The sequence below is a fragment of the Phyllopteryx taeniolatus genome, chromosome 22, assembly GCF_024500385.1.
Source record: "Phyllopteryx taeniolatus isolate TA_2022b chromosome 22, UOR_Ptae_1.2, whole genome shotgun sequence".
NCBI classification, from domain to species: Eukaryota; Metazoa; Chordata; class Actinopteri; order Syngnathiformes; family Syngnathidae; genus Phyllopteryx; species Phyllopteryx taeniolatus.
The window spans coordinates 8,328,370-8,355,783 of NC_084523.1; the positions used below are offsets into that span (position 1 = coordinate 8,328,370).

Genomic DNA, 27,414 nt, shown 5'->3' on the forward strand with positions numbered 1-27,414 from the left:
CCCCCCCCGAGCGGCCTGTGCTGCCACACGCGTGACGCTCCTCAAGATCAAACGTGCTTTTAAGACGTCCGCCAAGGCTGAAGCACTTCAAACGTATCGATAGGTAAAAAAAACAAAAAACAAGTACAATCTGAATAGCTACAACCAAAATTGTTTGAATTGCAGTTTTCACGTTAAGGTAAAAATCTGGATCAGAACCGGATCAAAACTATTTCTGACCCTGCAAATTTTTTCATTGTTGCCCTTTTTGTTTTTATGGCATAATTGTGTGGCTTCTCGTACACATTTAACACTTCTTTTTTTAAAGGTATTTAAAATAATCCACATTTGAATAATTTGAAAATGATGGCCATTTGATTGAAATACTTCCAAATATGGACATGACAAATGTCGCCATACTGATGGGCACCTAACGGCTTGAAGAAAGGAAGTAACGCTTTTAAAAGGATCCACCCATCTTTCCCCAGACTTAGTTTTGCATGTGCACATAGCCGCTTGCAAACAAAAAGCGTCTTTTATTCTCAAATTTTCCAGGCCACATTCGTCGCATTCTTCAGATGTTACTTCCTGATTGAATTCCCCCCGTCTCTTGTGTCATGTGATTTGCTTTCCTCCCCCAAGGATTCCAAACGTTCGGGGGAGGCGCCGGCCTCTCCGTCGCTGGACGTCTTCCTGCCTGAGGACGAGGACAACCCGTACGAGTCGGTGACCACCGCCGTCACGCGCAAGCCCTGCTCGCTGGACGTCGGCCGGCGCCCCGACGCCTCGCCGCGAAACGGTAAACTAAGTTCAGTTGCTCCTTACTGCCCCCAAGTGGAGCGGGGTCGCTAAACCTGTCGTTCTACTTTCCTGCTGTTCCCCAGAGCTGCTAAAAGTACTTAAGTCCAAGTGCAGGTGCTGATTCGACTTCAGTATTTGAAGTCAAAGAGTGCAAACAGCTTTGTAATCACCAACAGATGCCATAGGGGGGTGGCAAAGTGCTATTTTTGTCACAGTGAAACTCCTCAATGCATTTCAACATAGTTCCTTGACACCAATATGTGCCAAAGCACTGTTTTATGGTCTAACTGGAATTCCTTAACTCACTTCAACATAGTTCCTTTGGCACCAGGATGTCACAAGCTGGTGACAAAACACTATAGTCTAAATGAAATTCTTCAACTCACTTCAGCATAGTTTCTTAAAACACCAAAATGTTAAAGCACTGTTTTTGTGCAAATGAAACTCCAACACTTACTATAACATAGTTCCTTAGGCACCAAGATGTCACAAAATGGCAGCAAAGCACTATTTTTGTCTAAATGAGGCTCTTCAACTCACTTCAACTTAGCCCCTTGACACCAAGATGTCAGGAAAGCACAGTTATTTTCAAAATCAAACTCCTCAACTCACTTCAACATCACCAGAAAAATAAAAAAATCAGGTAAAGTACAGATACCTGAACAATCTACGCAATTACAGTAACAAAGTATTTTTACTTTGTTTCTTTCCCACCACTGCTTTTTTTTTGTTTGTTTTTTTCACTCCACACCCGCACGCCAGTTGCTACGGCAACTGCGTCACCCTCCTGGTGAGTCACCTGTATGTTGCCATAGCAACTGCATGGCCAGCGACAGCCAGAGAGAGAAATTAGCACATCAGGAATGAGCAAACAAATAAAAAATAAAAGTATACTACTGAACTAATGTGCATTAGAATTTGTCAGCAAATGAAGCAAAGTGACTCGGGCATGTAAATCCCCGCCGGCGCCCCCTCCGGCCCCACCGAGGGACTTTTTAAGGGCTCAACTTTGTTTCTGGTGGAGGACAAATTCAGGACGCGTGCTCACTTGTCAGCCTAATTGGACGCGGCCGCCACCGCGACTCCGAGCATGTGGCGAGAGCCCGGCAGCAAACGGCGGGGAGGACAGTCGCTCGCCACGCCGCAAGAAGTGCCGACAGGCACTTATTTCGTCCGCCGCGGCGGGCTCTTTCTTTAAAAGCGCTCGCTTAATCGATTTTATGGTGTCTATTTATTGTTGTTTTTGTTCAAATATATTTGATCTATTTTCTTTTATTATTACTTTTGGAACACAATTTTAATTTATTCCAAACTTAAGTATCTTTCAATTACTGGTACATTTTAGGTCTCCATTTTACTATGTAGATATAAAAAACAAATATTTCAATAAATATTTCTACTTATTCATGCAAAATGTCTGAAAATGACGAGAATATTTTTTCGAGCATATATTGCGCTCTCCAAATATATTCAACTGAATAGTTTCACGGTTTTGGAAAACTTTTCCACCTGTGCCTTGAAGAATATTTCAGCACGCTGTTACTTCACAGTTTTGCTTCAGTCTCAGTTCTTTTTTTTTTTTTTTTTTTTTTTTTTTCAGCAGCGTGCGCATCGAGCTTAAGGGATTTGTCGTCTGTGTTTTTTTTTTGTTTTTTTTTTGCAGTGCGTAAGAATCCCCGCACCAGCGCGTCTACGCGTCAAAACAACCGTTATCGGAACCCACCTGGTGGCTGTCAATCACGCCACCTTTTCCACGCATCTCGTCCCGTTTGCCTTATTTATTCCACTTTTTCTTCTTCTTCCCCTCTTGACTCGCAATGGCGCTCCGCTACGTTCCGTTTGCGAGCCTTATCTGGAGCGCACGCTTGAGCACACAAAACGGTATTATTTCCCCCGTAATGTCAAATAAGCCGATTAGTCTCCTCGTTTAATGCTCGAAGTGGCCTAATCGCATCTCGTCTTCCAGTCGGCAAATTGACAAGAGGACTTTGTGAGGAGAAATGTGAACCGTTATGTCGAAATAATGAATGGAGAACAACTGTGTGCGAACTACAACTTTATTTCGTGGGAAAATCGGAGTTTGGGGAAGACTTTGTGGCGGTTCATGCAACTCTGAAATAAATATAAATAATCCCCCAAAAATATGTGGTCGCTACTTTGCGGATTTCACCTATTGCGTGGGTGGTCCGGAACCTCACCCCCGAAATAAACGAGCGATTACTGTATTTCATTTAGTTATACAAATACGATATGATATACGTCAACACAAACAAAGCCTAAACATCGAATATTGTGTGTTATATTCTTTTGTTTTAGGTTTAGTTTGACAGTAAACTTCCAATGGGAAGGGCGACCGCCGCTCGTTGCCGATCGGGGGAGAATCGACCGATCGGCTCGATGCCCGTCCCGCATCGCTCGCTCGTCAGCCGCAGGCGCGATTTGTGTGACGCGCGCGTTTGTTGGTGAAGACAAGCGCTTTCTCCGTCCCAAAGCGAATTCCGGCCACGTCAGCGCTTTCCCGTCTCCCGCCTTTCTTACGCCCACACACCCCACAAAAGCTTCTGAACCCCACTTCTGTTTCCCCGAAGCTCGCTGGGGAAATTAGCCGCGACGCTCGGCCTCGCATGTCAAGTCGGTCCGCGTGAGTGAGTGGTTTGGTGGAATTACACGCAGTTTGGTTTATTTTTATTAAATGGTCACCTATTTTTTTAGTCATATCCATTTAACTTTTATTTTGTTTTGTTTTTACACATTTAAGAAGTTGTAATAATTTATTTTAATCGCTTATTGAAATGAGTTTAAGTTTACAGTAAACCTATTGAATTTTCTTTTTTTTTTTCCCCATTCCTAAATTATGGTTGAAATGAATTGAGTTTTCCTGCTGCATTTCTTTATTACATGTACAATAGCTTACATATAACCCGCTCAAAAAGAAAAATGCCAGTCAAAATAGATTTGTGTATGTATACATATCAAATTTGACTAAATTATGCCTTGGCTTCAAATTTCAAATTTCATAATAATAATGAAGAAGTCTATTCACTTGAAAATGAATCCTTGATGAGCAATGATGTTGTGCATGTTTTATGTATTTATTTATTTTGTGGCACCTTCTTCAAAGAAAGCACACGCACAAAAGGACGAAAACACACTCCAAATATGATTTTTACATTTTTTTTTTTCCTTCCGCAAGGTCACTTGTCCCATGGAGCCAGGCAGGGGGGGCGCGGTGACCATGGCAACCACTCCACGGGCCCCACTCCAGACTGCTCGCCCCCCTCCCCCGACACGGCCCTGAAGAACATCGAAAGAGTCATCCGCCCACAGGTACGGCGTGCGCACGCGCGCGCGCGCACACACACACATGCACGCACATATGCAATGATTGGAGAGGCGACGGATGCATTATTGAACATCACAGCATCCACCTACATGCAGCTGAGGCACCTGATGACACACACACGCGCACACACAAACACACACACACACACACACGAGCCTTTGTGCTGCCGATTGATTTTTCCCGCAGGCAAAAGTTCGAATTATCTATTAGGTATCGATCAAAGGCGTCCAATTGCGGGATTATTTCCAGGACGAGATGGCGCCCGCCGCCATCTTTGGCCCGTTACCGAACGTGCACGGGCGCCACGCGGTGCCCAGCGGGGATCGGCGCGTGGCTTGACGCTCTTTTAATCACTTTCGTTGCTGTCAATTGCTATCTTTGGGTCTTTTTTAATGTCATCTATAAAGATGTATTAAAATTGTATTTTCAGACAATATTATGGTCCGATATTTATTTGTATTTATTTTATAGATTTTGTATTTTTTATTATAATATTTTAAGACTATGTTCTGGCCTTTTTATTTTCATTTCAGAATATTTTAGACTATATTATAGTCTCATATTTGTTGTAATTGATTTTTTAAAAATTGTTTGTCTTTTAATTATTAGACTATCTTTAGACCGTATTCTGGTGTCTTTATTTTTATTTATTTCTAAATTTAAAAAAAAAAATAATTAAGAGAATATGTTTAACAATATTCTGCACCCCTATTTCCTTTATGTCCTCCATTTTTAATATCTTCATACCATCAACAAATACACACATACATAATTAGACCTGCGCTGATATTTGTGCAAAATGACAAAATGTGCAACACGTGCAGTAAAAGTGAGCTCACAGCTGACTCATGAACATCTTCATTGATCACTTCGCTGCTCAGTGCGTGCGTGCGCGCGCGTGCGCGGGTGTGTGTGTGTGTCCGCGCGTGTGTGTTTAACTCCTCCCCTCCGTCATCTGAGCATGTTTTACGGCAACGCTGGCCTCCCGAGTGTCACTGCACACTTGCTAACCACTTCCTGAATGTCTTTGTCAGCGTGTTTCTGCTCATTAACACACACACACACACACACACACACGCACACACGTGCAAAGCGCCGGTCCGGCCGAAGCTTTAATGGTGACGACCTGAACTGGCAGCTGGCTAATGAACACGTCACGGCTGATTTAATGGGGATTAATCGGACAAACGCACACGCATGTAGACTCGACGCACGTCTACACAAACGCACGACACGCAAATATAATGAACAAATATGCGTGCAGAGACACACGCTTTAAAAGACGTGTGTGTGTGTGTGTGTGTTTGGAGTTTTGCTCCCCGTGGTGTTGACAATAAATTCTGAAGCATTTAGCGAATGAGTCATGTTTCAGGTATTTGGCGCATTTCTATAATCTTGTGTTCGGGCTCAGCCCAAGCAGCGCACGTCTCTGTCGTCCTCGCTGGACGTCCAGCGGCCCGCCAACCACAGCTGCGAGCCCAGCGAGGTCAGCTCGTCCCTGGGCTACGCCAGCTTCAGCACCAGCCCCCCGGCCAGCAGCCCCCCGCTCAGCCCCGGCCCCGGGTCCGACGACGACCGTCCCCTGGCAGGTAGGCCCAGAAACCCGACGACGACGACTTTTCCTCCTCCGGGCCTTTTTTCCTCTGTTTTCCTTCCGTGCTGACCTGCTCTCGCGTCGCCGTGGCAACCAGAATCCTTGTTGTCATGGCGAAGTAGCGGTCGAAGTGTTTGATGGACAGATGCATAAAAAAGACGCGCGTGCGTGGTTCAGCGGTCTTGTGAGACTTTCATGTGCTTGAAACCAAACACACACTCGAGAGTGGAGCGTAACAATGGCATCTATTATCCGGCGGGCTATTTTCGTTTTTCTTTAAACATAAAGCGCCGTCACAGATGAGCCGCATTGATCACACGTTCGCCTTTGAGGGTTTTTAATAGCAGGCAGGAAGCGGCAGGCGCCGGACCGTTTGTTCCGATGGTCGCGGTCGGTGGAGTTCGTGGACGGCGACGAGTTCGGTGGATCGCTTGTGCTGAATATTCGCCGAATGGCGCCGGTGATGCGGCCAAGGCTGCTTGGTGGATTTTTGTTTGTCCCTCGAAACGAAACAACAAAAACTGTATCTGCGGAAAAGCACTTGACTTATGACTTGAGAAGAAGAAGTCAAATGGTTTTTGAAATTTCCAAACATGTTCGAAAAGTATTTGTATTAAATGGATTGATCAATTGATCAATGGATTGATCAATTTTCGTCTATTATGCCTTTTCCAGAAATGACTTTCTTCAGGCTTCTGATTGGGTGAAATAGCCTTCAGTTTGTTGATGCATATCATCGCCCCCCCCCCCCTCCCCATTTTCTGTATTTTATAACCTTTCTGTCTGGCTTCATCTCCACTTCTCTCTCTCACTCTCTCCTATTTATAAGGCCTATTGTGCCGTTGCCGTGGCAACGCGTGGCTTGAGAAGCGGGCAGAAAAGAGTGCGCCGCGTGCGTACGTGGGTACGGCAGGGAAAGAAAGACGGAGAGGATTCAAAGGATGCCAGGGAAGCGGAGGACAAATCGCCCGACCCGAGTGGGCGGCGGCTTTCGAAGCAGCATCACGGAGGCTCATACGTAACAGCGGACCCCTTGTGGGGGGGGGGGGATGTTCCCCCCTCACCGTCCTCCATCTATTGCGTCATAGTAGAAGAACTGCATAAGCACAATCAGTACCCTGAGCTTCCATGATGGTTTTTAAAAGCACGTTTTTTTTTTCTGCCCTCGGCTATTCACGGAATCGTATTTTGGCAATCTTTCAGTTCTGCTGGTATGCAGCCAAAAGGTGGCGCCAAAGCACTGGGTAAAGGGAAAATAGTACTAAAATAGCTTGAAGTGATATTATTTCGACTGTTTGAGATGTTTGTATGTCATTGGGGAGCTAAGTTTAGCCTGGGTTGTTGGTGGAAGTTCGGAGAGTCTTCGCCACGAGCGCACTTCTGGTGTATTAAACAAATATTAATTGGTATGAAATAAATATCATGACTCCACTGTCAGGATTTAGTGAAAAGTATCTGTGGCGTGTGCTCATTTTGGTAACGAGCTGAGCCGAGAAGCTCGTCGTCAGAGCGTTTTGTCTTCTTCACGGCCGCGACAGCGACCTTCCCGTTGAAAGCACCCGGCGGCAGCCCCCCCCCGACCCCAGCGCAACAATAGCGCGCATACGCTCGTCATTAAAGTGATTTATTGTATTTTGCAAGCGGCTTATTCGGAACGAATGCGTCGCCTCTGTGACTCGCAGCCGGGAGGTTTCCAAATGAGGCTCGCAGTTTTGTCGAACGCGCCGCTGCTGTGGCACAAATCTCGGCGCCTTTGACGCTAATCTCCGACACAGATGCTTGCAAATCCCTCAAAAGTGCAGAGAACAAATGTGGGGGGCAAAAAGAGAAAAGAAGAAAAAAAAGAAAACAGAGTTATACTTGAACTTGAACGAAGTATTGTCTGCCCATTTTCCCATCATGCTAACAGGCTAACGACTAGCCTCACCGCTGTTTAATGTGACGCAGTTTAAGCACACCCACTAATGACGTCACCCACCCATCGCGAGCAGAGCTAGCTTGAATCGCAACGTAGTCCTCCAAAAACAAAAGCCAAAAACCTGAAGCCCCCTCGTCTTGTGAGAGCGCCATTTGTAAGTGTAGTGTGATCTTAGCGCCCGAGGCCTAGCATAATGACTTCCCGCGCGGCATCTCCGAGGAAATAGGCCTCGGTATTTAATCTCCGGTGCTGACTGGCAGTTCGGTTATTACTTTTAATAACGTGCAGGCACTGCGAACACGGCGCTATCTAACATTTGTATCACCTGCAATGCGTTTATGTATTTATTTTATTTATAGCCGCCACGTGCATCGGCCCAGGTATGCATGCATTAAGATTCTCCTTCTCAAGGATGACAGTGCGTAAATTACAGCTACGTTCCATTTTAGGTGTGTACCCCCCGGCGTCCTTCTAAGTCCACTGAGACTTCCAAATGAAGGGGATTCTCGTCGTTCGTGTCAATTAGAGCCACCTGTGCTCTCTCGCCGGCATAATTTTCCGTCATTTATAAAACATCCAGCATACAGGAGGTTATATAACACGGAAATACCAAACCCAGGAATAAATTGACAACTTGGTTTTGGTTTGATATTAAGAGAAATGTTACATTAGAAAAATGAGTCCTGAGCTCCTCACGTTTATTATTTCCGCGCCTCAACTTGTCGACCACGTGCATTTCTGTGGTTGTTTGTCATGTGACGAGCACAACTTGTACGAACAACAATCCTAATTGCGGAGCCGGCGGCGACATGGCGTGGCCTGTTTACACACATGCATGCATGTGTGTGTGTGTGTTGTCAATGTTGGGGGGAAAAAAAAGTGCAAAGCAAGACAGATGCAGGGTTTGTTAGCGTGCTATCGCTGTTGAGTGCACTCTGCTGGGTCTTCTTAAAGGTAAGCCACTTTTCGTGTGGGACACACACACAGAGAAACACACGTCACGCCCCCGCTGGTTTGATTGCTGTCAGCTAAAAACTTTTTTTTTTATTAATCCGTACCCCCCTCCTGCTCCCCTCGCACTCGGCTGAGAGCTAAAGGCGCTAATGGTGCCGCGGCTCTCTGTTGCCACGGAGACCGAGCCGCTCACCTGTTGACGATCGAGCGGAGGCGCGCGACGCGCAGATAAACTTTAATGACGCTGGGATGTACGTCGCTCGCTAGCCGCGCACCCGGTCTCAGGTTGTTATGGTGATATTTTAGTTTGTAACATTTTTGTTTGCTGCTGGTCCGTGCGTGAAATGATGATTTACTTTTTTCTCGTGAAATTAGTGCCTTAGTGAGCTCAGTAAAGGTCGGACAGCGCCGCTCTAAATCAATGTCAACATAGCGATCAAATGCCAATAATATAGCTTTTTCTTCTATCATTCCATCGGCTTGTTCAACCATTGCCTCACTATCCGTTGATTGTTGCGCTTCGGTTTCCCCCTCAGAAGGAGAAAATAAGCCGCTGCTGTTTTCACGCATACGTGCACCACTTCAGACACTTTGGATTCAAACAGTCAAGCGTAAAAAGAAGTCAGGAGTTCTTCTTGTTGTGTTTTCTGTGCAGACGACGGGTTGTGCCGTCACGACCAGTCGCAGCTGCCGTTAGAGGACCGGCGCAAGAGTCGCATCCCGGAGGAGTTCGCGGGCCTCCTCCACGGATCGTCCCCGGCCTGCGAGACCCCGGAAACGCCGTACCACCTCTACAGACTCAAACCTCGCAAGCACGCCTCGACCGACCTCGACGCAGCCGTCGCGTCGGCGTCGACGGTCCGCAAGGCCGCCGGCAAACCCCAAGCGGTCTATCGGACCGTGTTCCACACCAGAGTCAACCGGGACCAGCGTCGACCGGTCGAGCCGCGAGCTAACGGCGAGGTCGCCGAGCGTGGGGGAGGGAGCGTGCCCAAGGGTCCTGGCTACGAGGAGAGGGCCTGCACCCTGGGCAGGATGAGGTCCATGCCCCGCAACGTGCTGGACCTGCAGCTCTCCAAGTCCCTGTCCAAGTCCGACTCCAACCTGGGCGCCGTGTCGCCCATCCAGGTGTTTTTTTTTCATTCGCAAAAATTCGATTGTGTTTTAAATAGAAACAAAAACAACAATCAGTTCAACTGAAGTTACTTTTACTCGAATTTAGTACCATTTTTTCCGTGAAAAAATTCTACTAAATTTGAACGACAACATGCTAGCAACCGACCAAATGAGTATTGTGGCTTTTCTGCGAAGTTAAAAACACCTAACGGGAATTTTAGTCAGATTTAGTTGGAAATACTTCAAAAAGTTACATATTATTTCGTCGTTCATGTAACCCGCCACAGTTTGTCATCTGTTTTTGTACCAAATTCCGCAAAATTTAAATGACAACAGACTTTTTTTTGGTTTTCTGTCCAGGAGGAGAACATTTGGGAGTCTGGATCTCGCGGCCAAGACTCCGGGAGTCCGATTGCAGGCGGCGGCGGAACGGGAAAGCTGGAAAGAACGCCCTCGTTTACAGCTGAGTGGGAGGAGGTACGAGCTAATTGATGGATTGCGTCATCATTATCACTCCAAAGTATTGCGACACTTTCTACAAGGTCAGAAGCGTTACGATTGGAATGACTCCATCAGCCGCGCTAACGGTGATGCTGAACCAAGTCCACATTTGCACCGCGTCTTCATTAGCCGCCCTGACGCCGAGAATTTGCATACGGAATTTAGCATAGTTCCGAAAATTAAATCGACCTGTGCGGTGTAATTGCACGCAGCGGGAGGGCAAGATAAGAGAGAGGCCGGGAACCATGGTGGGGGGGGGGAAGGTGGCGGAGCAAAGTGTCGGATTATTGGCGCCGTTAGCTCCAGAGCGTTCCGCTCGTTAGCACGTTGCTGTTTGCTTGATGCATCTTATTGCTAACGTTGGCGACTATTTGTTTCACTTCAGCTGATCTCCGACTCGCTTTGTCTCGTGTTTGCTCAGATCGACAAGATCATGAGCTCCATCGGAGCGGGAATCGGCAGCGGACTGGACGTGAAAGAACACGATTCAGGTAATACGCACATAAGTACCAAGAACTAACGGTTCCTGGAACTTTTCATCAAGAAATGCGATAATATCGCACTTATTCGGAACTAGGACTCTTTTCATTTAGTTAACGGGGTCATTTATTTTGGCCAGAAGAAGAATTTAGCACTTTCAAGTGGTCCACGTACCTTTGGGGTGGGTCCTGTTGCTGTGTGAGTAGAACCTTTTAGTTGCAGGCAGTAGCAATCGTGAGAAATTGTTGAAAAAGGGCATAATAACCTGCAAAAAGAAGGAAAAAAATTACATTCTCTTGTAATATTGTTGCATGAGAAAAGTTGCGATATTACACGAAATAGAGTAAAGATTACTCAAGAAAAAAGTCGTATTACAAGACAATGTATAAGCTTCTCAGACAAAAAAAAAGGATAGTCAAGGTAGGAAAAAGGTTATGAAAAATAGTTCACATTTATCAGCTGCTAAAGCAAGTTTAAAAGAAAAACATTTAAACTTTTCAAGAAAATTTCTGAGTTTTTCTTGAAATATTTCTTTAAAAAAAAAAAAAAGTTGATATCGTCAACACAAAAAGTTACAATATTACGTGAAATACAGTTAACATTCTTAATAAAAAAAAATCATGAGGTATTAGGGCTCTGTCACAATGCATCATGGGAAATGGATCAGGCCCAAGCAAAAAAAAAAAAATCAATACAAATTTTCAATTTGCACATTTTTCTACAAAATGTATACATTTATAAATTCAATCAATGACTTCGATCACTCTTGTAATTCATGATTGAGCAGTTCCCTCTGCAGCCAAGCGTTACAGCGATCCATTTTTAACAAAGCAGTCTCACTCAAATGCATCGGAACGAATCATGCAGACTTTCGGTCTTGAGGTGACGTGATGCCGCACGGAGGTTTTACGACGCGTCGCAGACATTCGAGACTTTTAATAGATTTGGTTTCAAGACATTTGCAACATTTTAACAACAACGCACGATGTGGGAGCAGACCAATAGTCTTGAGTTGTGGGGGGGGGGGCTAAATGGAAGTTGACCATATTTGGACATATGAGGTTTCTGCCTGACAGCGATGTATGTAAATGCATGTGTGGCTCATTCAGCTCCTCTTTGCACAATGCCCCCCCCCGCCTTCCCCCCATCCTACATTTACCATGGTTACAAACCAGAACCCACCCCCAATATATTAATTTGCAATTTATGTATGTGGAAGTGGGGACGGGTGGGGAGGGGTGGGGGTGCTCAGGACAAAGACGCCCGGAGATGTTGCGATGGCTACGATGCGCCTCGGTGGCGACGGAGGAGGAAGAGGACGAGCGAGCGAGGATAGAGGAGGGCTCAAAGAGAGAGAGAGACGAGGCAGCAGAAGCATACAGATGAACGTGGGAGTCCTCGATGAAGAGAGTCTCCAGTGCAGAGCTCCATCTCTCTCTCTCTCTCTCGCTCTCTCTCCATCTCTCTCTCTCTCTCTCTCTTGCACGCACGCACACACAAACGCAGGGGGTGGGAATGGGGTGGGGTGGGGGGGAGCAGGTAAGGGAGCGCAACAGCTGAGCGAGCGAGCAGCTGCTCCAAACACACACGGACACCTCGCGCCTGCGGACCTCTACCTCCATCCGCCCCCCTCTCGGCAGGATTTTACGCCCAGGACGAGAGCTCTTTTCTGGATACAACTTCTGCCCTCGCAGCTTTCCGCGCCGCCCCCGCCGCCCTCACCATGTTTCTAGCCTAGCGCCCGATTCGTCACCCGATCGGAAGGCATGGCCGGCTCGTTCGACAGCCACTTTGCCCGCCACAACATGATGTGGCAGTGCCAGCTGTCCCAGCCGGACTGCCGCTGCTACCGCGTGGACGGCTACTCCCTGCTCAAGCGTTTGCCCCTGCACCCCCTCATAGGTCCCCGATGCCCGCTGCAGTCCGTGGGCCAGTGGCTGGACTCCATCGGCCTGGTCCAGTACGAGAACCACCTGCTGGCCAACGGCTTCGACAACGTCCAGTTCATGGTGAGTGGGATTTTTTTCAAATGTTTTTTTTTTTTTTTTCTTCCGCAACCTCATCTCTTGAAGTTGCCGGGTTTCCTTTTCTTTGCTCCCACGCTGCGAGCGCCTCCCACAACGCCGCTGCCCGTGCCTTCTTCGAAGGTGGATTTGTTTATTTATTTTTACGTAGCACAGCCCCTGAAAATACATCAACATCGCGCACGCCGCAAAACCACCTGTTGCCTGCGGATGCTGGAAGGCCGTGACGCAGGCGCGGCGACTCTGGGCGACACTCTTCATTCTAATTGATATTCCCGAGAATTGATCTTGTCGTCCAATTAGTGCACACGAAACGCAATTTATTAGTCCAGTTTTGAAACGGGAAAGGAACATGTTGTTCCCGTGGCAACTGCAGAAAGTCCTCTTGCGTGTCACACGTGGTCAGTGTACACGAGGACACGGCGAAGCTCGTCGTTGGGGAGCAGTTCGGTGCGTCCTCGGCTTTGTGATCTCGCGAGCTTTACCGCTAGGCGGCGCTCGAAACCTGGGTTGTGTTCGTTCTCGAACGTTCGACGGCGCCGGAGCTTTGAAAGTAATAATTGGTGTCAAGGAAGTATGTTGAAGTCATACATCTGGACTGAGAGACTAACAACTATGTCGTGGAGGACCTAGGTTTAGCCTGGGTTGGTAATGGAAGTGTTTTCGTATGGCTCAGTTTTTCTTTTTCCCCAAAATTTTGTCTTGAGTTTTCGTACATTCGCTCAATTTACGTCACTAATTGACTGAACTATGTAATTCTCTGCTTAGCTGCAGTATCAACTTTTTACTAACAGAGGGCGCTAAATGGCACACGCGTCACTAAGCAACCTGGGCCAGTTAGCGTCGGCTAGTAATTGTCATGGTTAGCGTTAACTAATTGGAATGCGTGCCCACGTGGGATAGGTCCTCTTCAACCATGCGTTGACCTTAAAAAAAATAAAAATAAAACTTCAGTAGCAACCATTTATCATTAGCATTCGCTGCTAATTAGCGTGGGCGTGTCCGCCAACCTTCCCCAGCCAGTCGAGGACGGCTGAAGAGCGTGGAGGAAAAACACGAACCTTGTTTTGCGACGGAAGCTCACCAACACTGGCGATCGGACGGCACGCATGTGAGCAGGCGCGTCCCTAATGAAGTGTCCGGTGAGGTTAAATACAAATCCACGAATTAGAACGAGTCAAGGGCATGAAAAATGGGATAATGAGGGCGTATGTAACAATATTGCAAGCGCTCATCACTGTCTTGCTCTTCGAACTGCATTTCCATATCGTCCATCTCCATTGCGGTCTTGACCTCTCGCCACCGAGCGGGAATTGGAATTTGCCGACGACTGTGGCGGCGGCGACCGAGCTCCTCCGCCGCGGTGGCGCGGGCGGGAAATGACTTCTGAGATTGATGGAGCGGTGCGGCCGTTGCATACCAAAGTAGGCCGCCGAAGTCGACCCCCCCCCCCCCCCCCTTAAACGTCTTCCGTATCGCTATGCGTACTAATGAATGCACTTTAACAAAGGACGATTGTGGGAATGATGTCAGACGATAATTCCTTTTGAGCTCCCTGTGCAGCCACCAGGGGGCGTGCCACAATATGCAATCTTTCCTTCAATACACATTGTGCTGATCATTCAGGTGTGCGCGCCTTGGCCACCTGGGGGCAGTGTAAGACGCATACGGATACACCGTACTGGAGACTCAGCTCCTCTCTCGACTTCTCAGTGCAGCAGTGATATGAGTCAGTCTTCGCAGAGGATAAAGAATATATGCAAGTCGGGTGAATATGTACCCATTTTGCGACAAAACGACTTTCTGCAGGCTTCTGATTGGCGATGGCCAACTCGTTGTATGCTTTGTTATGTGTGCTAATCAAAGTAACATGCCAGCCGATAGTTGGCACTTGTGGGTGCACAAAGACAATAGGAACAGCATTTGTCATGTCCAAGTACTGTTAGCGAGGAACTGGCAGTGAGGCGTGTGACAAAACACTTTTTTTTTTTTTTTTTTGCCAACTCAACTCGTGAGTTTTGGAGGGTACCGACTAGCGCGCTGCTGCATAATGAAGTGCAGCCGGCACGCTTGTCCTCACACCGAGTGCTTTCAAGTGGAAAGACGTAAAGCTTTATATTGGTATCAAGTTCAAAATGTTTGCGCAGTGTTAAGTACACTAACCGATAAAATGGCGTGTGTGTGTGTGTGTGTGTGTGTGTGTGTGTGTTTGGTGGCGCAGGGCAGCAACGTGGTGGAGGACCAGGACCTGCTGGAAATCGGCATCCTCAACTCGGCCCACCGACAGCGCCTCCTGCAGGCCATACGGCTCCTGCCGAGGGTGAGGATACCGTTGACTCTCATAAAACGGGTACATGAGGCTATAATGACGTTTGGGTGGTCTTACTCTTTTGGCTTTAAGTGGCCTCAAATAAAGTTGTAGACAAGTGTGGAATGTCGGGATCAGCAGATTTTAGAACCGCGCTTGACTGCAGTCAGCAGTTCCTTCCTCACCGCCAGTAACGTCGCTTATGACGATCAAAATAAAAAAATTTTTTAAAAAAGCGTCATCTCTTTCGTGGCAGGTGAGGCCAATCGGCTACGACGGCAACAATCCGACGTCGGTGGCCGAGTGGCTGGAGTCGCTGGAGCTGGGCGACTACACCAAATCCTTCCTGGTCAACGGCTACACGTCCATGGAGCTGGTCAAGAAGATCTGGGAGATCGAGCTCATCAACGTGAGTCCGCAAAAGCGCCTTCGAAATAGACAACCCAGCAAGTTGGCATCAGACGACGACTCCGTCTCGGATGCGCTTATTTATAGAACAAAGTCTAATTATCACGCCTGCTGGTCTTGTGTGTCTTTTTGCTTCTGGAATGCATTTAACATTCCAGCGAGGGGGGGAAAAGTGTGTGTGTGCGTTTTCTCCCCGGTGGAGGCCGCGCTGATGAAGTGATCAGCCGAAGGAGGTGCAGAGCGCCTCGTTATATAAGCACGTGGGCCGCAAGATGCTTCACAGCGTCAGGGATGCCGCCCACGCGCTGCGCGTGCGCATCTGCGGGATGCATGTGGGACACACACGCAGAGTGCCAACGCACGCTGACACGCTTCGTATACGTCGAGGACAAGCGTGGAATTGCTTACTTGTCTTTGGCACCTCAAACATTATCGGAAGAAAATATATGCAGCTGTCGTACGTATTGTGCATTTAAATACAAACTATTGAGTCAAGGGTGGTGCTTTTATGTAATATTGTGAAAGTGCAGTACAGTAAAGAGGCCACTAGAGGGTGCACAAGCACACAATATAATTAAAGCCATAACTCTGAAAAGCTAACACAGATGGATCGATCGACTGATTGATTGATTCGCTTTCCTTCCGAGCAGGAGCAGGAAGTGATGGTTTAATTCCAAAGGAAAGATGTGCATGCATTCTATAAACATCCGCAAGGTGGCGCTGCTCGCCTATTACATCCACCTGACACATTTTTTGGAGCTCAAGCGGCTGAAAATTGCAAGTGCGGAGCTTTTATTTTTACAGGAAGTCGCATGCGCAGCTTGTAACAAGTCAGCGACTCAGCCTGGGGTGCGCCGAACGTCTGTCAACGTTCATTCGCACTCTCCAAGGTCAAAGTTGCTCACTTTTCACCTACTTTCAAGGTCAAATGTCAAGAGTTCAACGCCTACACAAATTAGCCTCCTCATCTCAAAATGTGACAATAAGATGACATGGGTGAACAGCGCCGCCTTGTGGATGTTTTTAGAATGCGTCCATCCCTTCAAAATAAGAGCGCTTTTATTTTGGAGTGGGGGAAGTACAAACATGGTGTCCCATTCCGGCCCAGTTAGTTGAGAGTGGATTCTTTCGCCTTTCCTGGCATGTGAAGGTGTGCGCGTGTGCGTGTGTGTGTGTGTGTGCGTGTGTCTGTTTGTGTGTGTGTGTGTGTCAGAAACAGGACTCGACTTGTCCAGCGCATACCCGTCATACTTTTTTTTTTTTTCTTGGCAAAAGGAATATGTGAAAAGTAAAGCCAGGACAGTCTTCCTCTCTGGCGCGGTGCTAGCCTGTTGCCATGGAGATTACCGGTTGCCGTAGCGACGCGGGATATGGTTTGATAGCAGTTCATTGAAGTGTGTTTGTGCGCGCGCGCGCGTGCGCGTACCTGCTCGACTCGTGGCCGCGTGCCAGCGATAGCGAGCAGCGTGTGTGCGCTTATCACCTTTTCTGTCAGGACTCCAAGCGGACAGATTGTCCGGCGTCCCGCTGCCGGATGGTTCCGGGCCTTTAAATATAAACGGCGGGATCCAACCTGACCCTTCCCTACCCGTCGCGGTGTACGCCGCCATCAAACCGCCACGTCTCCCGACTCCCGCTTGCCTCCGTCCGTTGATCAGGAACTCGTGGATCGATGATCCATACCGTCCTGATTGCTATTATCAGTACAACTGGATCAAATATTGATATTGTCGCACTTGGCTCTTTCCCCGCCGGCCGTTTTCAAAGCGGAGGACCCATACTGCCCGCCATTTCAAAACCCGCACGATGTTGTTTCGTGACAATATAGGAGCTGAGCCTGCCAGAAGAAAGAGTAGACGCTCTTCTTTCAGCAGAAAAAAAGCAGTTTGTTTCGAGTTTTTTTTGTGTGTGCCATTCTTAGGTAATCTGCAGTAGAATATGGGTTGGTTTCACCCACCCCCCAAAAACAAACAAACAAAAAAAAAAACACCGCTTTCTGACTAAAAAGTGGCGAAAAAAAGCTTTTTGTGTTTAAAAAAAAACAACAAAAAAAAACATTTTAAGAGGAACAATGACTATGATGGTACAATTTGTTGTTTTGCTGACACCTCAAACTGCGAAACAACATTTACAGATGCATAAATGCAGTAGCTATTAGGATATAGCCACTATCATGCAATCACTGTGTCACGACGTAGTTGGAAACGTAGCGCCGCGGTATGCTGCGTAGTAGTATCGCGAGAGTGACCGCGCCACTCTCGATGCATGCAGCTACAGATAGTCGAGATGTTACGACGTATCCATTTGCACGTAATTGCGGTATCGAGATACTGCTGCTATTATCGTTTGTTATATGCTAGTATTGAATCATATTAATCGTGATATCATGAGCAAAAGTAGCGCCGAGTAGCGTGACGCGTTGGTCTGCGATTCCCACTCGGGACTTGTTGTCTGTTCAAAGTGAAAATAAAACGTTTCATTTCAGTTTATTTGTTGCGCAATGCAACTGAACGTATTTTTAGTCTCTCGTGTTGAATGTTTGATCGAATCCCGGTGTTTTTACGATGTGCATTTATTGCAATTCTCGATAACCAAAACCCTGCTCCAGTTCGATTCTCTTGGGCATGACACGCACAACTTGCTTTCAAGCAGTACACCTGTGTGTCCCACGTGACGCAGGTATGACGCATACGTTCTTCACCTTTCATGTGAAAGTAGGAATGAACGTCAATTGCGCAACAAGTGACTCAAATGTGCTTCTTTTTTTTTTTAACCTCCTTAAGGCACATTTCCCCCCCCCCCCCCCCCCCCCCCCCCCCCTCCCCACCCCTCAATCAACCAGCCGCATTGATTTCCACCCGCTACGAGGCGATCGTGAATCACGCTGCGTCGTAGTAAGCCGACGGACGCCATCTGAGCGCCTGCCCCGCGTCGCCATAGTGACGAGATGGAGAGGAGGAGGGTGCAGCAAGAGAGAGAGAGAGAGAGGGAGAGAGATAGAGGGAGAGAGGGAGGGAGGGAGGGAGAGATCAGGCAGAGACATGCAGTCGAGCTGCCGCAAGCTAAGACGAAGAAGAGGAGCTGCCGAACGAGAGGCGACGGAGCAACCTGACGGGACGACATCTCGACGTTTAAGTTGTCCTCCGGGAAGGTGAGCGCGGACACCTTTGTTGTTTGGAGCGTCCTTATTGTTACTGCTGACTACGGCGATTGTGTGTGTGTGTGTGTGGAGAGGGGGAAGGGGCTGGATGGGGGGTGGGGGGGGGGGGGGGGGGGGGGTCTAGAGAAGGAGCTCAGTGTGTCCAAACATCCCTCGCACTCCCTCTGACACGTGTTTGTTTTCACGGAAGGGCTCGGCACTTCCTGAAGCGAGCGTCCTTGTGTCAACTTTGACGGACGGCCGACGCTCGTCCAAACTTTTTCGCGGCGGGAACGTGTTTTATTTTTCATTTTATTTATTTTTTTTTTCAGCTCACCTCAACTCGTTTGTCAGCCCGAATTGAGCCGATGCAAACATTTGACACGATTAAAAATCTCACGGCACGTCGGCAAACAGAATTGCCGTAAAAAGCGTCAGTGATTTATTACGCAGTCATCGAGTAAAACGTTATAATACGGCGCTAGCAAGTCACAAAGTCAGCGGTCATGCTGCCCCCCCCCCCCCCCCCCCCCCCCCCCCCCCCCCCCGACCAGACAAAAGCCTTCATTACATCACATACGCAAACCACTTGCTTGCATCACCTTCCCGAGCTTGTTCAGATTTCTGATAGCAATTAATAAGACGATTAGCGGACGTAGCGATGTAAAAGCGCGAAATGAATCTGCACACAAACTTACCTCAGTGGCTGACGCTTCCTTCTGCACGCAAGCAATACAACCATTTTTTTTTTTTTTTTAACAAAACAGAATTACGCAAATTGAGACGTTTAATCTTGAGGCGACGAAACGCCGCACGGCTCCCGCAGAGCGAGGGAAGAGGTGAAGTGTTACAACACTTCGCCGAGCGTTTACGAGAGCCATTTTCAACGCTTTAAATGTGTTAAGAATGCATAAAAGTAACAGACAACGTGGGGGCAGAGCAATCGTATCGATTTGTGGGGGAAAAAAATGTGAAATTCAATATAGTGACACAATAATGATCTGGTCTCAGTTTACTGACAAATTGAAGTTATCTACCTTCAACAAAGCTAGCCCAGTGCAAAGGCGAGCGTGCACAGCGGGAACTCAATTCACGGGCGCCCCCGGTTCACAAAGCAAAATTTGCGAAGAAACATTGCGTAGCGGTTCACGCTACGGTCTTGGCGCGAAAAATGATTGTTGGTGTGGACAAATGAAAAATAGCTCACTGGTGATAGCTCGCGTAAGAGTCAAGCAATAGCGATCTATTTAGCCTCTTTATTTCATTTTTTTTTTTTTGCTTAATTATTTTCTAGTGAAACACCGCGCTAGTTTTTCAGAATAATGTGTGTTTTCACTTATTTCTATGTTCTACATTATCTTAAACTACACACCGCTACAGAGATAAACCTAACTTTGTTCTGGGCCTGGCACGGATTAGTTCTATTTCCATTCATTTCAATGGGAAACTATGCTTCGGTTCTTGAACATTTCAATTTTGTAGAATGTGTAGAGTTGTAGAATGAATTAAGTTCGTCAACCGAGGTTCCACTGTGCATTTCTTAGCTGCTAGCGTTAGCATTGCTGCGACTTAGTCAGGGTAGTTTACTTTAGTCCTCGGTTTCTGGTGTGTTAAACCGCCAACGGAACAAGGCTAACCTAGCCATGTACAAAAACAAATTTGTATGTTTCTGGTGTTGGAAAAGGAACATCTGGCTCCTCCCTTTCGCCGCCAATTTTAACATGGACGCTAACAGTCAGGCTAGCCCACTTTAGGCATCGACGTCGTCCGTACGGTGTGTATATTTCGGCCCGTTAAACCAACAAATTCGGGCCATCGGCATTTAGCTAAAAACTGTTCCGCTTCTTGAGATGCCACGACACCGGAGGAACTTAGAGAGCATAAATCATCTTGACGTGAGCGGCGTGGCGTTCTCAGCGTGTGACCCATTTTGCGTGACGTCTGCAGTAAGCAACACGAGAAGGCCCACGACGGCTCCGCTCGCCTTTTGGCTTGTTCTATCTTTAGCCGCACGATTACTGCCGAATACTATATGTATTTATTTATAGATTTTTTTTTTGTATGTAACATTTGGGCGATTCGGAACAAATGTTGGCGCGCCCTGTAGTCAATATGGACAGAGTATGAAACATTCTGCATGCTCGTATGCATACAGTTGCTTGCGTACGATGTGGTATTTATTGCACCTGATTTTAGACTGTCACATGTGTGTGCGCGCTGCTGATGCTCTGCATTATGAAACACGCTTGATCTTTCCCCTCCAAAGTATTTTAGTAACCCAGAAAATAGCATCAACTCTCATCCTCGTGTGTGTGTGTGTGTGTGTGTGTGCGTGTGCGTGTGTGTGTGTGTGTGTGAGTGTGTGTGTGTGTTGTGAGGGGATCTTGTTTTCAAGTTGATCTTGCAGCATTTAACACACGCACACACACAAGTCCAGTTCCACTCCTCCTGCTATTAATGGAGATGCATCTGTCTCCGTGTAGGCGGGCCTCTTCATGCCTCGCCGCCATTGGCCGCCCGCCCTCGCCGAGCCGCCCCATTGGCTACTGTACCGGTTTATCACTTCCAACACCCCCCCACCCCACCCCCCTCTGTCGGCTTGTGCTGGTTGCCAGGCAACCAGATGGTGTGTGGTTATCGTCCAGTAGCCCCCCATCCAGACCCCCCTCCTCAACACAGGCAGCCCCCCCCCCCATCCCAAATGTGTGGTGTGGATAAATGGTGATCCGTGTTTGTGTGATTTACGGGCCGGTCGAAACAAATGCTCCATTCCACACACACAAACATTAGCCAAGTGCTGGCGGTGGGGGGGGGGGGGGGGGGGGGGGGGGGGTCTCAGCAGGTGTGACGAAGTGTTCAACAATCGATAGCTGAGGAGTGAAATGAGGTAAAGCTGATGATTTTATATTCATTACTTTACAGTGTCAAAATGTCGCATTATCGGACAGAAGCAGCCGTTCCCCCAAGCGCCAACAAAAATAGTTTTTTAATGATACAAATTGCAATCTATCATCTTGTACTTTATAAAATAAAATACAAAAAAAACACAGTCATGACATAAATAGAATGTAAAGAGTTCAAGCATTTTTTTGGTCACACTTTTTGCTTCAATTCAGTGGACATTGTGCTGTTCGTGCGCGCGCGTCGGCCGTACATGAGGACGGGTCAGTTCTCAGGATGTTAATTGTTCTTCGCAGAAGATCAAGAATATGTGCCTGTGAGTATTGTCACATGATCCGGTCGGAAATGGCACAAAACGTGATTATTTCAAAGCCCTTTGACTTGAACATTAAATAAAAACTAAAATGCACATCAAATACAGCGTCGTAGTTTGTGAGATTAAATGTGTTTTGTGGATCAATCGGATCTCCAGTCAGAGTCCATTTGCGGTAACCTGACGCTGATGCTTCTCCGACCCGGCGGGATCGATCCGCGGCGAGTCGATGCGCCATCTCACGGAGGTCGTGACTTCTCGTTCTTCAGGGCGACGCTTATTCGGTACGGATGGAACTCACGATCCGCTGTGATGTTTTGAGAATATTTTCCAATGAATTTGTGTCTTTGGCATCGCGGCTCGTCGACAGCCTCTCTCTGAGCTTGCGTTATTTGCGGCGCCTTAATCCGTTAATCAAGGCCGCTCCCATCTGCGCTAACGCCGGCGCTAACGAGATTAGCGCGGCAGCTGGCAAACCGGAGATGGAAAATCTGCTCGCTAACGACATCAAGAGCGGACGGCGGCGCCTGTGCGGGATGACATGGGGTGACATGGCGGCGACTGGTTCTGGGTTGTCGGCGCATGCGGCAGAAGCCATTTACATGCGGATGGCGCCGCGCCACGCCGCAGTGTTGGCTCGCCGTCGCCTCCGTGGTGCGTTTCGGTGATAACGACCTCGTCTTTCCTCCCTCCAAAAACAGCTGCTTGACACATTCTTCTGCGTGCGTGCGTGCGTGCGTGCGTATGGTTACTGATGCGGCGCCGTGTTGCCATGGCAACAGGTGAACTTCTGCTTGAGGTCTGCTGTACTTAAAAGTAGATGATGTTCTACTGACTGCTGCATTTGTGAAGCGTTTCTTATTCCAACTGTGTATCCCGTGTACGACTTTGAGGAAAATTCCGCTCCCAAAGGCAGTTCGACCTCGCGACATGAAATTTGGGAGGCGTGTCCATCACGAGTAGACCCACAAAAAAAGACACGGGAAGTCTGCCATTTTGGTTTCAAGCGGCCGTTTACTCCAGAAGCGCTTGAACCCAACGTCTCGGAAATTCAGCTCCCAAAGCTAGTTTCGCTTAGCAACTTGAAATTTGGTCGGCCTGTTTATCGTGAGTAGACCCGCAAAAAAAAGTCTCACAAACTCATGTTTGAAAAGACACAGGAATTCAGCCATCTTGGTTTGAAGCAGACATTAACTGTAAAGATCGGCGGTGAACCACAAATCCTGAAAATGCAGCCCCCAAAGCCAGTATGGCCTACCAACATGAAGATTGGTAGGCCTGTACATCATTAGTAGACCCACCAAAAAGTCTCAAGAAGCCATGCCTGAAAAGACACACAAAGTCTGGCGTTTTGGTTTGAAGCGGCCGTTTAGTCCACAATGTCAGCGCTTGAAGCAAACGTTTTGAAACCAGTTTGACTTGGCGACATGAACATTGGCAGGCCTGTTTATCATGAGTCGACCCACCAAAAAGTCTCAAGAGGCCATTCCTGAAAAGACTCACAAAGTCTGCTGTTTTGGTTTGAAGCCGCCATTTTAGGTACATTTCAGGGGTCCCATTGCTATGACGACGCTGAATTTTATGTAAATAAAAACGTCATAAATTCTGTAAAACAATAATTGGGCATCCCAAGGTTTTTCAGTCGGACCGCGTCGCTATTGAAGCGCCTTTGTGTGTGTGTCTGTGATTCAGGCCTTTCGGGAGAAGCAGTACGCTGGCGGCCTCGCATTGAGGCTAATTAACACAACTGCACACACACACACACACACACACACACACACCCAGAGGTTAGTCGCACTTGCCGCTGCGCCAAGGTGCGAACGTCCCCGCCGAAGGCTGCCGTGGTCTCGCTGGTCTTTTTTCAAGAACACAAAAAAAAAGAAAATGCGGTAACTGGCACAGTCAGAGGACGCCTGGTGAACAACGGAGCCTTTCATTGGCGTCCAACTGTGTGTTTGTATGCGCGTTCGGCGTAATCAGCACGAAAACAGCCAATTCACGCTGTGCGTTTGATGGCCGCGCGGCATAATGATGCTCCATCAGATGATTCATTCATAAAGCGCCAGAAATGATGACGACGCGCAGTTCCAAGTGCGGCAAGGGGTTAGCAGTTGGCGCCACTTTGGAGACGGCGTTATGCAAGGAGAACGGCGAAACGCTTTGATTTACTCGGCGCTCATTCGCATCTTCGAGCTACGACGATGAAGATGATCATACGAGCCGCTCATAATGTTTGTCTTGACAAACGCAAAACATTATGCAAATTACATCGAGTGGCTTTTGCTGCATCGAGAGAAAAATATCGTATTTCATTTTTGTTTTGTTTTTTGTTTTGTTGTTTAGAAATGCCTGAAATAAATGCCTGATTTTTTAAAAAAAATACAGTTTAATAAAAATACCTACGAATAGGTAATAAATGTTATGTAATTAAGTAGTCTTTTGTATATCTTAATTTGTCAGATTTCTCAAAAAACAAACAAATAATAAAGTCAAAATTGCAAAAATAAAAGTAGATGTTTGGCACTTGACATCCGCTTTTGTTGAAGTGTCCTTTCAAAATAATGAGCAAAATGAGTGCTCATTTATTAACTCCTTTTAATTGTGAAATTTATAAGAAAAAAAGGATCAACTAAATTACATTAATAGAAAATAATTGCTAAAGTAGTAGTAGTATTTTAATTGTCAAATTTCCTCCAAAAAAAAAAAAAAAAAGGAAAAATAGACATTTGATACCGGAGAAAGGCTTTTGGAGAATTGTCGAATAATCAATCACAATCTTATTTTCTGTATTCGTTGTGTTTCTCTGCGCGCTTCATCCAGGTTCTGAAGATCGGTCTGATCGGCCACAGGAAACGGATCCTGGCCTCGTTGGGGGACCGCCTACACGAGGACGCGCCCCAGAAGCCTCCGCGGGCCATCTCCCTCCGGGTGAGTGCGTTCAGGTCCCGTCAGAAGCGTTTCCGCCGGGTGCGCCCGACGCGACCGCCTGTCCGCTTTGCGCGCAGGAGCCCGGCGGCAACCTCACTCCCCCCCAGCTCAGCCCGGCGGCGTACGCGGCGGGGGTCCCGGGCGGCTCCCTGGACGTGCAGCACCTCATCATGCAGGCGGACGCGCGGCGCCGGCAGCGCAGCAACGACAACTACTTCGACGACGTGCCGCGATCCAAACTGGAGCGGCAGATGGCCCAAGTCAGCATGGTGAGCGAGCGCCGCCGCCGAGAGGCTCTCTTCTGTATCTCCCGACGCCTGATTGGCTCTCGTCGGCAGGCGGGCGAGTGGTGCGAGCCCATCACGTTGCGTCCGCCCAACGAGGCCACCTCGTCCACACCGGTTCAGTACTGGCAGCACCACCCCGAGAAGCTCATCTTCCAGTCGTGCGACTACGAAGCCTACGTGAGTGCCCTCGTCGGACCCCGCCCCCTCATTCCAAATATGGTCGTGCGCTGTATGTGGAATTTCTACATTGCGACTGAACGACCAGCTTTGTACATCAGGGAGGAGCTAAGTTCAGCCCGGGTGGTTAGTTGTATCCTCTCCAATTACTACTTTCCTAAAAGCCAGGGCTGTGACGCCATCTTGTGGCATTTTACGGTGCGATAGAAAGAGCACAAAGTCCCCACAAAGACGCTCCAAACAAACTCATCGCGTTCCACCGAGTGGACAGATGAACTGAAGAAGCCAAAGTGGATTAAATGTCTTAAAAAAAAATGGATGAAAAAATGTAATCTTTTAATCTTTATCTGTAATGTGACAAACCATCTGCTCTGGATTAGATGTAAATGTGGAGGTGATGGGAGTTTGCGAGCATTTTCTATGATTTGAAATGTGATTTGTGTGTGTACAGTACCTGGGCTCCATGCTGGTGAAGGAGCTGAGGGGCACCGAGTCCACGCACGACGCCTGTGCCAAGATGAGGGTACGGGCAAGCCGTCGGGCTGCAATATTCGTCGTAATCGGAATCTCTAAAAGAGGAGAATGCGTGCGGCCGTGTCGTCCAAATGATTGATCGGGTCCCGTTTCTGTCGCTCTCTGTCGGCGCCCTCCAAGAAGTCGACGGAGCAGATGAAGAAAGTGCCCACCATCGTCCTCTCCGTGTCCTACAAGGGAGTCAAGTTCATCGACGCCACTAATAAGGTAACGCTCGCCCTCGAACTTTGGTTGACGATAGGAAGTCGTTTTTTGGGGGGTTTTTTTCAAAAGCTGAGAAATTGAGACAAAGTTGAAAAATGTCCCTGATATTTTATTTATTTTTTTATTTGAATTATTATTATTTTTTTTTTTTTAAGTAATGTTTGCCTTGCTCACGGGGAAATGGAGTGGCCTCAAAGTTTATTTTAATTTTATTTTATTACGTTTTTTTTTTGTAATCCTTGCAGCGCTGGGAAATTAAGAAAACAAAAAATGGTTGGAAATTATATATTTTTTTTTGTTCATAACGTTTGCGTTGTCGACTGAGAAAATTGGGAGAATGTTTAAAATGGGCCCTGATATTTAATTCATTTAATTTAATTATTTTTAGTTGAATTTTAGGTAGTCAATTCAGTTTTAATTGAATTTTAATGTAGTTGTATTTAGCTCACTTCAGACACCAGGGGCCTTCATATTTTCATTAAATTCTCATTATTTTTTGCTTTATTTTTGTTGTCTTCTTTAACCCTGCAGTGTGGAAATTAAGGAGCAATGTAGAAAATGGGCCCTTTATTTCTTTGTATTTTATTGCCTTTATGTTCATTTTCTTATACGCATATACCTTGGCTCACCGCAAAATCCTAGAAACCAGTTAAGTAGTTGTTGTTTATTTTTTGTTGTTGTTTTTTTTATAATATACATAACCAAAACCAATCTCATCAAATAAAGTGTGGCGTGTGTCGCATTTGCAGCAAAGCGTCCTCGTTGTTCGACTATTGCTCTTTAATGAGTTTCCGCCTCCTGCGACATCTTCTTCTTCTTCTTCTTCTTCTTCTCATCACCGCAGGACAGAAGCTCCCAAAGCAGAACGCTGCATGAAATATGCGCTGAATAATAAATGCCGTTTGTTTTCTCTCGCCGGAGACGAACGCGGAGTAATAACGTGTCGCTGCGCTCGCTTTTCGGCCGCAGAACATCATCGCCGAGCACGAGATCCGCAACATCTCGTGCGCCGCTCAGGACCCCGAGGACCTGTCCACCTTCGCCTACATCACCAAAGACCTCAAGTCCAGCCACCACTACTGCCACGTCTTCACCGCCTTCGACGTGGTCAGTGCACTCAGAAAAAAAAAATATATATATAATAACAATAATTAAAAGTCATAAAAAGCCACAGATAGTTGAACACAAATGGTGGAGCAACACGTAGACGGACAATATAACAATACACACAGGCATATACTGAGCTTAGTTGTGACTGTCCATGTGTAATATTTCTGTATTACACTGCCCCCAAGCGGCCAAGGCGCACATCAGCCCTGCATTTAATTAGTCGGATGCACAAACTGTTCAATTTATTAAATTATGTTATTATTATTATTTATTCAGTACAATATTGGCGATTGTAATTTTCCTCATGAAAAAAAAAACATGAAAAATGTTTTTGGGGGGGTAAACTGGAACGGATTAACACATTCACTGCCAGTGACGGCTTTAGAAGTCAAACA

At 47.2% G+C, this 27,414-nt stretch overlaps 1 protein-coding gene across 15 annotated transcripts in view; it reads left to right on the forward strand.

Moving 5' to 3' along the window:
• The window catches only part of anks1b (ankyrin repeat and sterile alpha motif domain containing 1B), a 52,703-nt gene that overhangs the window by 23,002 nt on the left and 2,287 nt on the right, over positions 1–27,414 (forward strand). For 5 of the 15 annotated variants that reach the window (XM_061761611.1, XM_061761620.1, XM_061761619.1 and 2 more), the window contains 14 exons: positions 622–778; positions 3,974–4,107; positions 5,535–5,712; positions 9,245–9,717; positions 10,066–10,182; positions 10,592–10,697; positions 12,589–12,695; positions 14,932–15,030; positions 15,275–15,427; positions 24,600–24,707; positions 24,785–25,171; positions 25,623–25,694; positions 25,826–25,912; positions 26,879–27,016. In XM_061761611.1, the coding sequence (XP_061617595.1) occupies positions 622–778; positions 3,974–4,107; positions 5,535–5,712; positions 9,245–9,717; positions 10,066–10,182; positions 10,592–10,697; positions 12,589–12,695; positions 14,932–15,030; positions 15,275–15,427; positions 24,600–24,707; positions 24,785–25,171; positions 25,623–25,694; positions 25,826–25,912; positions 26,879–27,016 (2,316 nt within the window). Of the gene's footprint in view, positions 1–621; positions 779–3,973; positions 4,108–5,534; positions 5,713–9,244; positions 9,718–10,065; positions 10,183–10,591; positions 10,698–12,588; positions 12,696–13,980; positions 14,135–14,931; positions 15,031–15,274; positions 15,428–18,550; positions 18,578–24,599; positions 25,172–25,622; positions 25,695–25,825; positions 25,917–26,753; positions 27,017–27,414 lie in introns of those variants that run through there. The other 10 variants (XM_061761618.1, XM_061761615.1, XM_061761617.1 and 7 more) reach the window with 10 other exon arrangements.